This window comes from Terrapene carolina, unplaced genomic scaffold, assembly GCF_002925995.2.
Source record: "Terrapene carolina triunguis isolate 2854851 unplaced genomic scaffold, T_m_triunguis-2.0 Scaffold95, whole genome shotgun sequence".
Lineage (NCBI taxonomy): Eukaryota > Metazoa > Chordata > Testudines > Emydidae > Terrapene > Terrapene triunguis.
Genome location: NW_020664446.1, coordinates 27,422,793 through 27,439,429, shown reverse-complemented (window position 1 = coordinate 27,439,429; position 16,637 = coordinate 27,422,793). Strand labels below are relative to the sequence as shown.

General features: G+C 41.1%; 1 protein-coding gene across 1 annotated transcript in view; it reads right to left on the bottom strand.

Moving 5' to 3' along the window:
- Positions 1 to 11,694, bottom strand: part of PWWP2B (PWWP domain containing 2B) — a 41,301-nt gene extending 29,607 nt beyond the window's left edge. The window contains exons 1-2 of the mRNA XM_024215603.1: positions 11,643 to 11,694; positions 8,383 to 8,776 (exon numbers count right to left, since the gene is read on the bottom strand). Of these exons, the coding sequence (XP_024071371.1) occupies positions 8,383 to 8,525 (143 nt within the window). The 5' untranslated portion in view covers positions 8,526 to 8,776; positions 11,643 to 11,694. The remainder of the gene's footprint in view (positions 1 to 8,382; positions 8,777 to 11,642) is intronic.
- Positions 11,695 to 16,637: the final 4,943 nt, after the last annotated feature.

The window sequence follows — 16,637 nt, the reverse complement described above, 5'->3', positions numbered from 1 at the left end:
TGACTCCCCCAAGCCTTTGCACTGCTTCTGAGGGGTGCGGGAAATGTTTCTATATTGTAGTTTAAATGAATTATTACTCCGAGTTCTGTATTTATAGGCCTAGTAGGGAATCTATTTGTCCAAAAACCAAAAAAAAACATTTCCTGAATCTTTTTTGTCATCTGTATTGTTTCAGACAGTTGCTGGCAGGTATTTTGATATAAATTACCAACATGAAACTGGCATGATTAAATTGTGTTACTTTGACAAATAAAATATGCAGAATTATTAAAATATTTTGTGCAGAATTTTTTTGGTGCAGAATTCCCCTAGTATTTATTGTGTTTCGTAGCTTTGGACAAGATACCATAGTACTGCAGACTACTGGGCAAGTAATACTCAATACTGTAGTATATGGTCTGAATCCAAAAGAGACAACTGAGGGGACTATGTTATCCTGAGGGGCCATATTTTGCTGCTTTTTCCCACAAAGTCAGCCTACATTTGCTTTGTTCATGTTGGGGATTTTTAAATTAGTTTTGAGGAAAAAAAATTTCCTTTCAAATCTCCCTACCAGTTTACCTTTGGGATGAGAGGACAAGTCCAAAGATTGTGTTGCCTTTGCCACCAACTCCCCAGTTTGTGAAGTTCTGACCATCTACCAGCCCCATCACTCATCCAAAGGAGCTAGGGAGGATGAGTTCATAGTGACTAGTCCTTACATTTGTCTAGATACTTATCTGGCCCTCATCACCGTACGCTACTCCCCTCTGTTCAATCACAAATGTAAAAAGGCCATGTGACCAATAGGCCAATGTGATTTAATAGAGGCACTCAATGAGTAGAACTTCCATTATTTTATACCTTCTTATTTCTTTTGGAAAACTGCTACAAATGTAAGTTACTCTAAACAAGTTTAGCTGCAGAACGATTAAAAATAACCCCACACAGAATTACTTTATTTTCTGATCAGCCTGCAGCTGAACAATTTCTGGACTGGCATAGACCTCTTCAAATAAACTGCATAATTAAAACTTATCACCTACTACATAATATTAAGTACATTTCATGAAACATACTTCCATTACCACACTTCAGTTTTTAATAAAGTCTTACACAGAGTAACACAAACCTAGCTAAACCTAGTTTTTTCTCCAGACCTGCACGAATTTAATGTGCAGATATATAAAATGTCATTATTGATGCAGCATATTCAAATCTGCTCAGTAACAGACTCTGCATTTTCATTTTCTTGAGCTTAGGGGCATGTGAAAGTGTCTGGGTATTATAGGCACCAACATGTACTACAGGACATGAATTCAGTTTTTAGTCTTAGCCTTCTGGGACATGCACAGCCAAAATGGAACTATAATTTCCTCAATCCCCTCTCTCCCTGGAGACAGGCAACACCATCCTCTGTTTTGGAAGTGTTTAAACCCACACATAATTAAGATTCAGCTCTTTATAATTTAGATTACATCAAAATTGGCCAGTCTTGCTAGCAAGAACATTGCAAATGCAGCCAACCAGGTTATAGTCCTTCATTAATATAAATACTAAGCTAGGATGTGAACTTGGGTTTCACATTTATTAAACTCAAGATGACAAACCAAAATCCACACAGAAATCAGTGTTTTGAACTGATAAGAGTTATAGTCAGTCCCAGTAAAGTCTGAGTGCATGTTGTTTAAAAGAGTGTCCCCATATGCAGGCAAGCGCAGGCATTTCTTGGAAGATTATTCTATACCGATACACGATTACCATTTTTTGTTTTGTTTTTATGCCCTCCTCTCAGTGCATGAGTTAAAGGATAAAGGGGGTGTATGGTTAGAGGGTGGGGGAAGCAGCAGCAGCAGCTCATGCTTCCTACATAAGCTTAGGTCCAGAAGCTGTGATCTTGAAATGGTATTTTCCTTTGAAGAGATACATCTGTTCCTTCACGGTCAGAAAAATATGGATTGTATGTGCAAATTCCTGTGATGCTGATGGCCACAGGCAAGGCTTAGAAAAAAGGTGTCTGGGTAAATCCTACTAGCCAGGGTGAAAGATTCCTGTGCCACCACACTTCCCAAAGCCACACACCACATATTGAAAGAAATAAACCAGTTCTGTACTGTTTTTAGTTATAGCACTAACAGTCAGCTTTCTACTTAGCACTTTTTTTTTTTTAATATACTACACCTCCCTAGATTTTTCAGTTTTTAAAAACACCACCTTTCCCTTCCTTGTTTTACCCTACTCTTTTTATTCCTACAATAGATCATGAGGTCTCTTTTCTCCATGTTGTTTTCACTGCCCTTCACTTCTTCCTCCCAGAACTACATTTTTTTCATATTGCATCAATCTCCCTCTTTCCCCCTCACCCCCACATATACCCCCAAAGGACTGTGTTTATTAGCCAAAGACATGAGATGCAGGCCTTTATTCTCCAGACACACACACACACCCCTCCAATGCTGGGAAAGGGAAGGGTGCTAGGATTGCTAGCAGAGTTCCATCCTGGACCCAGCTGGGAGGCTTTAGCTTTAATCTTAGCCTCCAGATAGTAGATTTCTGATACATGTGGAGTGCTAACCTACCATCCCCACTACAAAAAGAACCCCTCTAATTACTAGAGGAGAGAAATGAATGCAACATTTCTTGGCTGATGCAAGGTGGGGTGAGATCTCTTCTGTTCTCCCTTTCCTCTAACTTTTGGCTGCGGCATCTACTCTATTCTCATCATCTCTCCACCCCACCCTCACCCCACTCCAAACTTTCCTCTGGAAGAATAGCTCCTGTTGCTCACCTGTCCCAAACAGCAACATGGAACTGCCTGAATCTTGTCAGTTTCACTGCTGCCAGCAGGCTTCTGAATAGTAGCAGAAAGTTTGACAGGACTCTGGCCAGCTTTCACTCTGCTGTTCTTTATTAAAGCTCTAAGCAGCAGCAGAAAAGACCCACCCCCTTGATAGGGCTGAATCATAGACTCTCAGAACTGGAAGGGACCTCAAGAGGTCATCTAGTCCAGTCCCCTGCACTCAAGGCAGGACTACGTATTATCTAGACCATCCCTGACAGGTGTTTGTCCAACCTGCTCTTAAAAATCCCCAATGATGGATATTCCACAGCCTCCCTAGGCAATTTATTCTAGTGCTTAACCACCCTGACAGTTAGGAAGTTTTTCCTAATGTCCAACCTAAACCTCAATTGCTGCAATTTAAGCCCATTGCTTCTTATCGTACCCTCAGAAGTTAAGAACAATAATTTTTCTCCCTGCTCCTTCTAACAACCTTTTATGTACTTGAAAACTGTCATGTCCTCTCTGTCTTCTCTTCTCCAGACTAAACAAACCCAATTTTTTTCAATCTTCCCTCATAGTCATGTTTTCTAGACCTTTAATCATTTTTGTTGCTCTTCTCTGAGCTCTCTCCAGTTTGTCCATATCTTTCCCGAAATGTGCTACCCAGAACTGGACACAATACTCCAGTTGAGGCCTAATCAGCGCAGGAACCTAAGCGTTAGAAACTTCATACCAAAAAAAAAGGAAAGAAAAGTAAAGTTTAGGTTCTGCAGAACTCAGTGGCATTTACCCAAGAAAGCTTCCAAGCAAGTTTATTTTTCAAGCTTTGGCCATAGAGACACAATATGTAAAGGGTTTCAGATGCAGTCTTGCTCTAGCCCCTTGCTCTCGACAGGACATTAAGTGGCTTTACAATACTAAGAATTTTCTTGCTTTTTGTGGGGCCAACAGTATTGCTTGAGTTTGAACTTTTCTTATGGAAGCAAAATCTAGTACTTCAATGTTACATTAGGCATCTGGTTTGTAAATAGATCCATCTTCCACTGCAGCAGAATAAGTGCAGATTCTTCACTGGCATGTTCTAGCTCTACTTTCAGTAGCCAAATCAACAGATAAGCAAGATTAGTGTCCATTATTTTGTGCTATTGAAAGCTACCACGGGAATCTTGACCTTAAAGTTTTTGGGCAACTAGTGATTTTGGGTGCCTAAACTGAGACACTGTAAAGCAGCCTGATTTTCAGAAGTTACCGAGTGCCCAGCCTCTTTAAGCTGTCTAAACTGGCACTCAAATGAGATCCCACAAGTCACCCTTGAAAATCTTGGCCAAAGTTTTCACGGCAGTAGGGCCCCAATCCTCCAGTCTGATCCACACAAGAGAACCCTTACATCCATGGGGAGGCCCAATGAAGTAATTGGGGCTCCACAAGGAGCCAGGAGTCTACCTGTATAGATTATTGCAAGGTCAGCACCTAAATAAGGGTATGAGATGGTTACTGGACACCTACTAACAAGAGAACTAGCCCCATTGGTACCTAGATACTCCAGTATATGGCACAATATTCATTCGCCTATAGCTAGGTAGACTGACTGAAATATTAAGCAGGGGCCTGCAAGAAGGGAGACTCACCAACCAACAAGATCCATGATCCAAACCCTGTTGAAAAGGTCTAACTGCCATGTACTGTAGCCAAGTACTGTACATGGCTCAGGGATTCCCTGTTCCATATCAGCCTCCGGCTAGAGGGATTAAAAGTTTCTCATCCCTACTAGATGCTGGAAGGGGAAAAAAAAAAAAAAAAAAAGCTATCTTCCAGCCCCTAACACAACCTCACTTAAAGGAAAGGGTTAGGCTCCCAATTGTTTTACTGAATCTCCTTGCAAGATGGCTGAAGCATAGCCAATATTATTGAATCAATGGAACATCACAAGGGTCATCTCAAAGATCTTCAGCAGTATTTCTGTTTTTAAAGAGACTAAAGATGGACATCAGAAGTACCTCTGTTTAGCTTTGTGATAGCAGGTAAACACCAAGATGGGATCAATGATCACAAAGAAATAGAAAGAGTTCTACAAGAAATGCTTTTTTTGGGGTCCACGTTACCCTATTTCTAATTAACATTGGTTACACATAATCAGGAAAGAGAACCCAATTTTTTTGCCTTAAATCCATTTTGGATTCCTTACCCCTCTCCCTATCAGAAAGAGACTTTATATAATCACATAGCAAAAATGGATGTATTAGTTAAATATCATCAGGATGTGGGTATCTGATTTGTCAGATAATTGGAGGGTTTTTACCCTCTTTAAGAGAGGACTCCACAAGTTCAGATTATTTTTAAGGTAACTGATTCTGCCAGGAACTTGTGGACTGGTGATAGTGTGAACATACATTAACATTCCTTAGAAATGGCAGAGGGGAATTCTGAAAGTATCCTAAGGGCTCATCTACATTACACAGCCTTTGCTGATACAGCTATACTGGCATAGCCCCAGTGTACGCACAGCATGCGCCATAGAATGGTTTTTCTGCAGGCATAGTAAAAACACCTCCCCGAATGACATTAACTACACCAACAGAAGCATTTACGCTGGGGGGTTTACAATCACAACTATGTTGGTTAGGGGGTGGGGGTTTTTTCCCCCCACATCCCTGACAGACATAGCTATGCCAACAAAATTTTGTAGCATACACCTAGCTTAAGTGCCTTAAAAGAGGCATATTAGAAATGGAGGAGTAGCTTATTGTTCCCACTGAAGAGGAAAATCATCACAAAAGGTTAAAGGGGAAAAAAAGAGGGCTAGGCACCACAAGTAAAATTTTGAAGAGTGCCAAGGCAACTTAGAAGCATAAGTCCCATTTTCAAAAGTGATTTAGGACCCTGAGGGTCATATTTTTAAAGACATTTAAGTGCCCAAAAATGCAAATAGGTTTCTAGTGGGATTTTCAAAAGTGTTTTAAATGGGTTAGGTGCATAGCAGTCATTAAAACAATAGGAGTTAGACACCTAATCCATTTTAGAATTTAAAAATTCCTACCTGCATGTCAAGGCACCAAAATACATTTGCAAATCTGGCCCCAAAAATTATGGAAAATCTGAAGTGGTCTGGGGAAGTGATAACTATTCAGCATTTTGTAAAAATGAGAATAAAAAGTCTCATTTCACATGTCCCTTGTCCAGGGAGTGACTGGCAAATTTTGCCAGAGTGAAAATGACTACCCAATAAATGTATAATCAACAGTCTGCCCTAGCTCAGAATGTAAATACAAATGAACAAATAGAAATGAAATGAAATCCTGCCCATCTTTTTTTAAGTTTTCAAGTTAATAGTACAACAAGCATTACTGTCTGGAAGGATATTTTATTATTAATTGTCTTACAATTCTTTAAGTTCATTGTAATGAAATAAAGCATCCTGTGTGTGAACATCACCCCTACTCTCAATAAAATTAGCATACGAGTTTCAGGGGCAACTATCATCAATGTCAGGAGAGGTCTTGACCACTTCAAGGTGGGTACAATATATTCATGATGGCACTGTGGCAGAAGACGTGGCCATGGTACCCTGCTGCTGCAGTAGAATCCACAACCAAAATTAAATAAGAAGAGAAGAACATCAGAAGGCCATCCAATAAATAAATAAATAAAACAAACAAACACCAAAGAAACAAACCCCAAAAACACCACCCTGAGGATTTAAGATGAGCAACAAAAACTGAAAAGCATTGGCATTTTAATAGGGCAAGCCTCTGAGGGAAGGCAGAAGAATGGTAACAAGATCACTGTAGCAATTCCAGAATGGAAAGCTTCAAATGTTGGAATTGAACCTACATTATTGGCTTCAGAGTCTTCAATGACAGAGAGAAATCAATAAAGCTGCAGTCTTTCTCCAATGGCTGACTACATAATGCGAGGATTTCTAGGGAGCTTTGATATTAGTAATGCTAGCAGGCTACTTGGACAATGAGAAGGAAAACACGTGAACACCCATTTAGCTGCATCTTAGTTTAAAATGTTTGAGTTGAGCGCTTTCACATACTGTAGACAATGAGGTAGATGGATAAAATTAACATGAAGCCATATGTTAACTCACATGACTTTAGTATTACTGTTTTCTGGCACCTGTAATTAAGAGATAATACCGGTAGGATAATTGTCAAAGGATAATGGTTTTGCACTGCTGGGTGGGGGTGGGGAGGGGGAAAGCCTGTAGCAAAGTCTAGGAATGTATTAAGGAAAAAATTGAGGCCTTCAAAAAGCAGGACACATTTATAGTGCCCACTCGGAAAATAAAACACTAAAGGAAAGCCAAGACATATGTTTGATTAATGCCTCCACTTTCTCTTCTCATGCCACTCATCTAGTAGAAGGATCCCATTATCTTGCAGTGATGTATTCCAGGGACTTTACACCAGAGGATGAAATAAAGGCATAATATAGATAATTGGCTAAAACATAGCATATATGCCATATATGAAACTTTAAAAATAACAAACCTTTATATTTGTGTGTGATTAAATTGATTTCTAACTAGGTTAAAAACCCCTCCACTAACAATAAATAAGAATCAGCTAACCAGCAATCTAAATGGCTATTACACATTTCATTATGTCTAACAGATCATTTGTTACAGTTTTGCGATTACATGGCAAATGCTGAGCACATGTTAACTTGATGCACATAAAAAGTATTCCACCATTGTATGCTTATATACTAATCAAAGACTTGCTACCACACTAATAATTTTTAGTGAGCGTATTAGCTCCAAATACATGGCAAATAAAGTGTTTTACTTAACTGATCCTTTTTGTATAGTGTTCTAGAAAACCCATGACTAATATGCCCATACCCTTTTTATTTTTGCATTATTAAAAGTAACTGGTCAGTTTCCTCAGAAGATAAAGCTGTTGAAGCATATGGTATTCCTGAACAAAGAAAGAAAGTCTATAATTATGGCAGTCTCTGACATCATAAGCGTATCATACCACTACCCAGCACACCCAGACTTACTGCACAGTCGTAACATCATTAAGAACTTTGTCAAGTTCTAATAATTTTATTCAACCAAACCTTTTTCTTGACAAATGTGCAGTTTCTGCTCCAAAACAAAACGTTAACTCTAGCAGCCTCTGCGGCAGTGATAGCACTTAAACAGATGTAGTCAATTCCCCTGCTTGATGGGGGCCACACTTTTTCTAATAACCTATGCCCATAAAAAGAGTTACTTTAAAATACTTTCACAGTGGGTTTTTCTTCTTTTCAAAGCCTCTAAAATGGTCACTGAGAAGTATTTTCAGATTTATTTTGCAGTGTAACTGGATAACAACCCTCTGAAAGTCTCCTTCCAAACTGGATTTTTGAAAAGAAAATGAAACCAAATCCAGAGCTTGCTTTTTTAGAAGAACGCCCCCCCCTTTTTTCCCCTTTCCTCCCCTCCCCCACCTGCAATGTGCAATGCAACCTTAACTCTTTAATCTGATTATGGCCTAATCCCTCCTCCTCCCCAGCTGCTCTGATCTCTCTGTGCAACAGCAGGCCATACTCTAGAGAAAAACTTCACAGTTGCAATTATCACCCTTGGAAATATTTTGGGTAACAATCAAAGCATCGAGGGCTCCTACTTTTTAGTGCAGTCTAGGAGGATTCCAGTGAAGCGCCTCTCCCCGCAGCTCAAGGTGACCACCAACGTGTCGTTCACCATCTGCTCCACCAGCACGGGTAGCCAGGAGCCGACCTGCAGCTCCTTCGCCTCAGCCTCCTCCATGCTTGCAGGAGCTCGGCGTCCGCCTCACTACAGCTGGAGCGCGGCGGCAGGCTCCCAGTCGGCCTCGCTTGGGCCCGCTGCCCGTTCTGCTCCGCTCTCTGCTCTCCCCTCCCCCGCCGCTGCCGCCGCCCGGATGGCTACACTGGCCGCTGCGATGACCTCATGGCTCCAGGCTCCCCCTCAATTGGGAGGATTAGTAGGTGCGCTGACGTCACAATGCTTCCCTCCCGGGAACGTTCCACGGCCGAATCCTGCAACAATTGGCTACAGTTCAGGGTGATTATTGGAGAAGAGCATGCCAGTAAGACACTACGGCGGCTACTGCCGCGCACGGCGGGGCCTGGTAGGGGGTCTCCTTTCTGACCCCACAATACCACATCAGTAACATAAGAGTCCAGGGGGTCTCCGCTCTGCCCTCACAGCACCATATTCAACAGCATGTTAAAGGGTCAGTGCGTATCCCCTCTGCGCTACATTGGGCTGCAGGAGAATCAGAGCCATAGCACGTTGAAAGCGGGGGTCACCCTCTCTTCCCTAACCTGGGTTCCAGGAGGATGAATACTCCATATGCAATAATATGTTAATAGCCTAGATTAAGGATGTTCCACGTCTGCTCCAACCTTTCCTGTAGGGCATAATTATATCATCCTCACTAGGCTATTTAGACATGTTAAAGAATTTTCCTGGGCCAAATGGTTCCTTGGGAAGATAATTTACACCATCATTTACTCCTAATCCATACGTGTTGACTGTCCCTATGTAAATGTGGGAGGGAAAGAAGCAGTCTTTGTTTTTTTAAAGCTCAATAAGATGTCCCATACAGCTGCTCTAAAAAAGATATCCTAGCTCAAATGTATTACAATGGTGTTTAAAGGCTGTCTGAATGCCATTCAAATGCTGACAAGTATGCAAATATAGCAAGTCACTTTTATCCATTTAAAGAGTTAACTGCAACCTTAAATTTGCTTTCCTAGGACACTGAGAACAGCTCACTTTTCTCAGCACCTGTCAATCAGTACATTTTTATAACTCAAAAGCTTGCTCCTACAGAGTTGCAGCCTGCAGGAGTGTCAAATTGTAAGTGAATGAGTGAAATTTCAACAAATTATGTGTGAGATTTCAAATGCCTCACCGATACACAATGCAAAATGCTTCATCATGCGTAAAAGATATAGTAAAAACTGCTTTACAATTAATCCCAAATGAGGTGTCTGATTCCAAATGAGCAAAACTGCCTTTAGAAACCTGGATTTATTACTTTAGTTTAATTTCAAGTGATATAAATTCCATTTTCCAGAATGCCTTTTTCTAAATGATATATTGTGGTACTGGAAAAACTAAATCAGTTCTTATTCATTTAAATAAGAAAGAGGTACCTAGGGTACATTTAGAAAAGGGGAATTTTTAGCAGACAGTAGAGCAAAAATCTGTTGCATTAGAAGGTGGCTACTATAAATCATGTGAAAAAAACTCTTCTATATATAGCACTGAATTTGCAAGAAAATATATTTTCTTTCCTGGGGGAGTCCTCAAATCAACACTGAACAGGCTCCTTTAAAATATGTTTAAAGAGAAATATATTTCATTATTGTTTCAAGTAGCAATTCAATAATGTTATTTTCAATAATCAAACAAAAGCTCAATGGGCAAGTGTTCAGGTTCCTTTTTAGGCCTGTCAAGGCAAAGCAACAAGGAAGTAAAAAACAGTTTCATCTGGAAGCACATTAGATTAAAAGTAAGAAGGTTAAAGCTACTTTTCCCCCCTTCATATTCAGTCAAAGGCTACCAGTTGTGGGTGCTGAGTGAATCTCATAGGTTGTAAATCTTACTCCAGACTTAAAATATACCAAACTGTTCCAGAAGTGTTACTCTAGTGGGCCTATACACCGTGTAACTATGAAAAGACAACTACTAACTGCTTCTTACTGAGCAATGCTGCATTCAGAAAGGGTCCAAGGTCAATCAGCCCTTCCTGTCCATCCGAGATCCCACCATCACATTACTTCTTCAAATATATGCCTACAACAAGGCTGTCAGAAATCTCTTTTCTTCAATATTCAATAATCATTATGGGTTATATAAAATTCAACAGTACAAGAAACAGTTCAGTTAAATGAAGCTGTGAAATAGAAACCAGACTTTTACTCACATTCACAGGAAAGAATTTGTGATTACATATATATTCCAAGAGACCATTGAAGGCCACGATTATTACCAATTACATCTTCATATTTTAAAAAAAAAAAGTTGCACTTCCTGTTTGCAAAGTAAACAATAGCTTTTCTTTTTAATGAGAAACTACAGGATGGATAGCACCATGGTAGTGAAGATAATTAAAGTAATAAATGAGACACATTCTACAATATATTAGGTCAAAGAAAAAATGACAAGGTGTAGGCTCTTTTTATTTGGACCCATCTATTCATTGCTGATATTTTAAAATCTGTGTTTTACTGATCAGTTTGACTAAAATATTATAAAATCTGATAGAAAAATATATTTTCCTACTATATTTAGTTTAACAGCTTAAAACAAGTTATTTTAAAACTCATTGAAAAATGTTATTGAAAAATAGTTTCCTCTCAAATTGTCTTTTTTATAGTAACAAAGGTAATTAAAAAAAACAACACTCCAGTTCAATCAAAACTAATTCTAAACCAGAATAACTGGATTATCTGCGGGATTCAAAAGGAACAGCTTCAGCACACCTCAGCTAAATACTGCAGTTCTTTAATACCTTTAAAACCATTTTTGGTGTGAACCACAAATGCATAGAACACATTAATAAAACTGTATTGTGGGCTCACTGAACTTACAGTGTTGTTGCTGTTGTTTACTCGATTACTTCAATCTCGATTAAGTTTGTTTGGTCAATGTTGGACCATGAGAAACAGGAGAGGGTTGCTTTGCTTATTCGTTTGAAGTTAGTCGCACTGGAGTCGCCTGTAATAAGGATCTAAACGGAAAGGAGCAGCCAAAAGCTATGGGGGTGGGGGAAGAACAAACACACACCAAAACCCAAAGCAAAACAAAAATCCAAAACAGTATTAAAACTTAACAAATGACAATCGTTGCAAAGGCACTGAAAATAAGAGAAAAGTCCAGGGCTCACGTTACCTGGGCGATCAGTCTCCAGCCCTTTAACAATTACAGTGTTTGACAATTTAGAGAGGTTACTATGTGGCATTTACTTTCCAACACGCACCCTCTAGCGGCCAAATGCTGCATTCGCTCCCCAGGACTGACCTCTCCGGCCGCTCCGGGCGGGGAAGCGCCTCCCCTGCTTTAGAGACGGTGACTGCTGAGTCTGACAAGCTTTAGTGGCGTGTCAGGATTGGCGGGGCAGCAAGCGCCGCTGCAGCAGCCACCTTGACTAAACCACATTCCTCCGTTCTGGCTCCTCTTGAGCGCACGCCTAAAAGATGGCAGGCAGCCCCACTGGTCACAGCAAAGCAACAGCCATCTCCCTGCGGAGGAGAAGGCTTGGCAGCTACATTCTGCTGAAACAGAGGGGGAGATATTAGAAGTAGTCTAGGGAATTAGACTGTGGTTCGCTTTTGGCAGGCATCCTCCCAATGAAAAGCATTAAACTGCTGGTCTTGGAAGCATTTGAAACGATTTGGAAGTTGGTGGTGGTGGGAGGGAGTGCTTAACCCGTGCTAGAAAACTATCAAAACACGTTTTGAGCGGGGAGGTTACAGCTTTCCCACAGGTTAAAAATAAGGCTCCAATTTTCATATTATATTTCTGCCACAAGCAGGTACTGAAGATTTTTTTTAAATTCTATTTATTGCAGTCCTCAGATCTGCACAGAAGTAAGAGTGAAACAGTAGGCAAATGGATACAAAGAATATAAAACTATACAGTTTACTTGCTAGGTTAAAAATGGACCATAATAGCTGTTCAATAAATACATACTGCTTCATCAGATTTAGCCCCCAGTTTATGCATTGTAAAACTAAAACTTGTAGAAACGTTTCTATGATTTTTCTTTAAATTCCAATCTGAGCTGCTTTTTTAAACAAACGATTCTCCTGCACTGCAGCATTGTTCTACTGCAAGAAAATCAGAAAGTGAAACTAATACTTTATTTTCATTGCCCGAGCTGAGAAATGAAAAAATAGAGAGCAAAAATAGTGAAACAAATTAGACTTTTAAATGCTACCAGTTTAATAGTCCAAGATGTTATTAGTAACATACAGCATGCACAGGTTATTTATTTAAATATTACTTTTAACATTATAGTTTTCTTTTAACCAAAGAATTCTTCAGTTAGTCTGGCAAGAAGTTGATTAGACATGTAAACTCCTCTAGTATTGTTCCTTTTTTTTTCAGTGTAGTTGATAAAAAGGTAACCAGAGTCTTGTTAAAAGCGTTGCCATTCGATACAGAAATAAAGAAGTTTAGGCTCCATTCCTATGCAAATCCTTATGCACATGCTTAAATGTACACGTAGGAAGAGTCCCTTGGGCTGAGTCATCTGGGTTATTTAGAGGTTTTTTTACTGTCACTTTTGTTTTCTACACAATAATTTCTCATTTGCATACATCTGATTTACATGCTTGTGTTTCACAGTAAATAGTATGAATGAGAAAGATGGCTTTGTGGTTAGGGCACAGGAGTGGGAGTCAGCAGACGTGGGTTCTTTAGCTCTGCCAGAGGCCTCCTCTATGACCTTGGTTAAAGCACTTTACATCTCAGTGTTTCAGCTTCCTCATCTGTAAAATGGGGAGAATACTTATCTATCTCATCTAATTTATTAACATTTGTAAAGTGCTCTGAGATCTTTGTATAGTCAGTGCCATAGGAATGAAAATTATTATTGTTCCTATTTAATCATTCTGTTTTTATAATACACACAAAAAAGTCACTTTCCTGGAGCGGAGCGGGGCCAGGGGCCAGGGCAGGCAGGCAGGGAGCCTGCCCTGGCCACAGTGCGCGGTGCTGCCACCCCGGAGCCGCTCTAGGTAAGCAGCTCCGGGCCAGAGCCCGCACCCCACACCCCAACCCCCTGTCCAGAGCCCCCTGCCACATCCCACACCCTCCCGCACCCCATCTCCCTGCCCTGAGCCCCCTGCCACGCCCTGCACCCCAACCCCCTCCTGCACCTCACCCCTCCTGCACCCCAACTCCCTGCCCTGACCCCCTGCCGCACCCCTCACCCCTCCTGCACCCCACACCCCAATTCCCTGTCCTGAGCCCCCTGCCATACCCTGCACACCTCCTGCACCTCAACTCCCTGCCCTGAGCTCCCATCACACCTCGCACCCCTCCTGCTCCCCCTGGGGGCAGGGAGGGGGCAGAGTTGGGGTGAGGACTTCGGGGAAGGGGTTGGAATGGGGGCAGGGAAGGGGCGGGAAGAGGCGGGGTAGGGGCGGGGCCTCATGGAAGGGGTGGAGTGGGGGCGGGGCTGGGGGCAGCAAGGGGTGAGTGTCAGTGATGCGGCCCTCAGGCCAATGCACTAGTCCTCATGCGGCCCTCGTGGTCATTTGAGTTTGAGACCCCTGGTCTATGATATCAACTGCCCCTGCTTGAGTCTGTCAACCTGGCCTCTGAGCCTCGCTGCCATAGGTTGTGTGCAGACGTACCCGCAGAGTCTGAGTTTAAGCTGTTAAGAAGTACTTCACTGCAGTACTTTGCACTGATCGACAGGAGGCACAGTATGATCACTTGAATTGCTTCAGCAATGTTACATCTCAGTGGGGTAAGAGATATCCAGACGGTATTTCAGTGAGGGCAAGTAAGAAGGTAGCCCTCAAGTCTGTGTCAACTAATGGAAAGTAGGGGAATTTGGCCCTAAGACAAAGCCCAAAATGCATTGGAAACACTACATATCAAAGTATGTGTGGGAGGAGAGGGCCAGATATATGCAGCCTGCAAAGGGTAGTCGGCAACTTCCTGTGTGATGTAGAGCACTGCTCTGAAATGGCTCCCAATATAGGAATGCAGAGAAGGGCACTATGGGCAGACTGGGAAGTGGCAGGGTTATGGCTAATAAGTCTATGCTCAGTATGGATTCCAAAACCCCACAATGACAGGAGGAGAGAGGCAGTGGGCCACTTCTTTCAACCTTCTGTAGGCACTTCAGAATAAAGAATCTCGTTGGCAACAACGTCTGGAGAAAAATTTACTGATAAAGAACCTGGGTTCTATTCCCAGGTTTGCTACTAGCCCGCTAGGTGCTTGGATAAATCATCTCCCCTGTCTGTGCCACAGTTCCCCCTCTGTAAAATGTGGATAATGATACTGAGCTACCACGTAAAGTGCTGTGAAAAGCACTATATAAGAGTTGGGTAGCATTGTTATTATTTCTAAGAGGAAAGATGGTGAAGTTTGGTCTGAGGGTATGTCTACATTGCAATTAGACACCCATGGCTAACCTGTGCCAGGTGATTTGGGCTTGTGGAGCTCGAGCTAAGGGGTTGTTTAACTGTGGGGTAGATGTTCCGGCTTGGGGTGCAGGCTCTGGGACCCTCCCACTGTGCAGGGTCCTAGAGCCCCAGGCTCCAGCCTGAACCCAAATGGCTACACCGCAGTTAAACAGCCCCTTAAGCCCAACCCCTGTGAGCCTGAGTCAGTTGGCATGGAGCAGCTGCCGGTGTCTAATGGCAGTGCAGACATACCCTTAGAGTCATTTCTTCCTTTGCACTTTGACTGGACAAACACCACAGAACAAATAAGACTGGCAACATTATTGGCAAAAACTTATGACTTTAAAAGATATCAGTGTCCTCTAGGTGCACAGATGCACATAACAGCAAATTACAGCATATTGGTATTATTGCAGTGTCTATATCTACATGGTCCCTAGCATTTGGCACTATAAAAGCACCTTAGCACATGCGTTTCATCTCTAGCTAATCCACTCCTGGATTTGCTTTTCTCCAGACTGCAGCTTCTTGAGAGAAATACATAATGTACACTGATAATTCATCATCAGAACAAGCTGTCACTTTAATGATGTATTCATGTGATATATCATCATATATAGTGAAGCATACTGATGTAATCCAAAGCCAATGCTGTCCAGGGAAGGAAAAATGGTGGAGCAGATTTAATAACCTGACCTAAATAGGAGTCAGTTATATTCAGCATCTGGAAAGTTACCTTTGCAGCATACAACACTGTAGAAATGTTGGCACATAATGAGAGTAGCTTCTTGTAATATTTCTAGCATTTCATCACCAAATATTCAAACCAGTGCAGATTAATTCTACGGTCCAAAGCAGAAGCAAACAGTTAACTGGACAATAGACTTGAGAATTAGAGGAATAAGTTTTATGTCCAAGTTCATCTTTAGCAGTGTTCCAACTTTAAGCTGCTTAAAATGGACAAACCTAGAAAAATGTTTGTCACGTTGGACATTAAAATGATTATAAAGTTATATATTAAAATTATTAGACAGATTATTATTATTAATAATACTTAAGAAAGTATCTTCAAAGTATTCAGCATAAACTTATTCAACTGACCTAAAAAAGGTACTTTGCCAAATATAAGAAAAAGTAGATGGGGCAAGTACATAGGCTCCTCGATTGATAGATGTCTAAATAAATGTGGCCTGATGGGAGCTGCAGGTGTCCAGCATCCCTTAAAAATCAGGCTTTTTATTTAGATGCCTAAATATGGATTTTAGAAGCCTAACTTTAGGCACCCAAGTTGAAAATTTCTGGAATTGACTATGTTTACAAATCTATGTCAGGGAATTCTTGCTGTTGAGGTCTGATCCTGGGAGTTAGGCCACCAGGATTCAAAATGTTGGTCTATGAGTGATATTGAGTATATTTTATTTACTTGACTTTCACATACACCACTGTGCTGTATGTACATTTGGTTTGTGTATTTCAGTCTGCAGTTGCACAGATACACAGGAAAAGACTGCTGGGACCTTCTCCCAACCAGCTATTGAGATCCTAGAGACATTCAAAGGAAAGGTGGTTTATGTGATAATGAAATGGATTAAGCATCATACTAATCACATTTGTGATCCAAAAAAGACAATCAGAAGACAGCTATGAAAATATGCTTATTGTTTATGAGGACATTTCTCTTTCATAAAGTGAGCTGTTAAATTAAATATGGACATGAATCACTCCATGTTGTTTCCAGTTC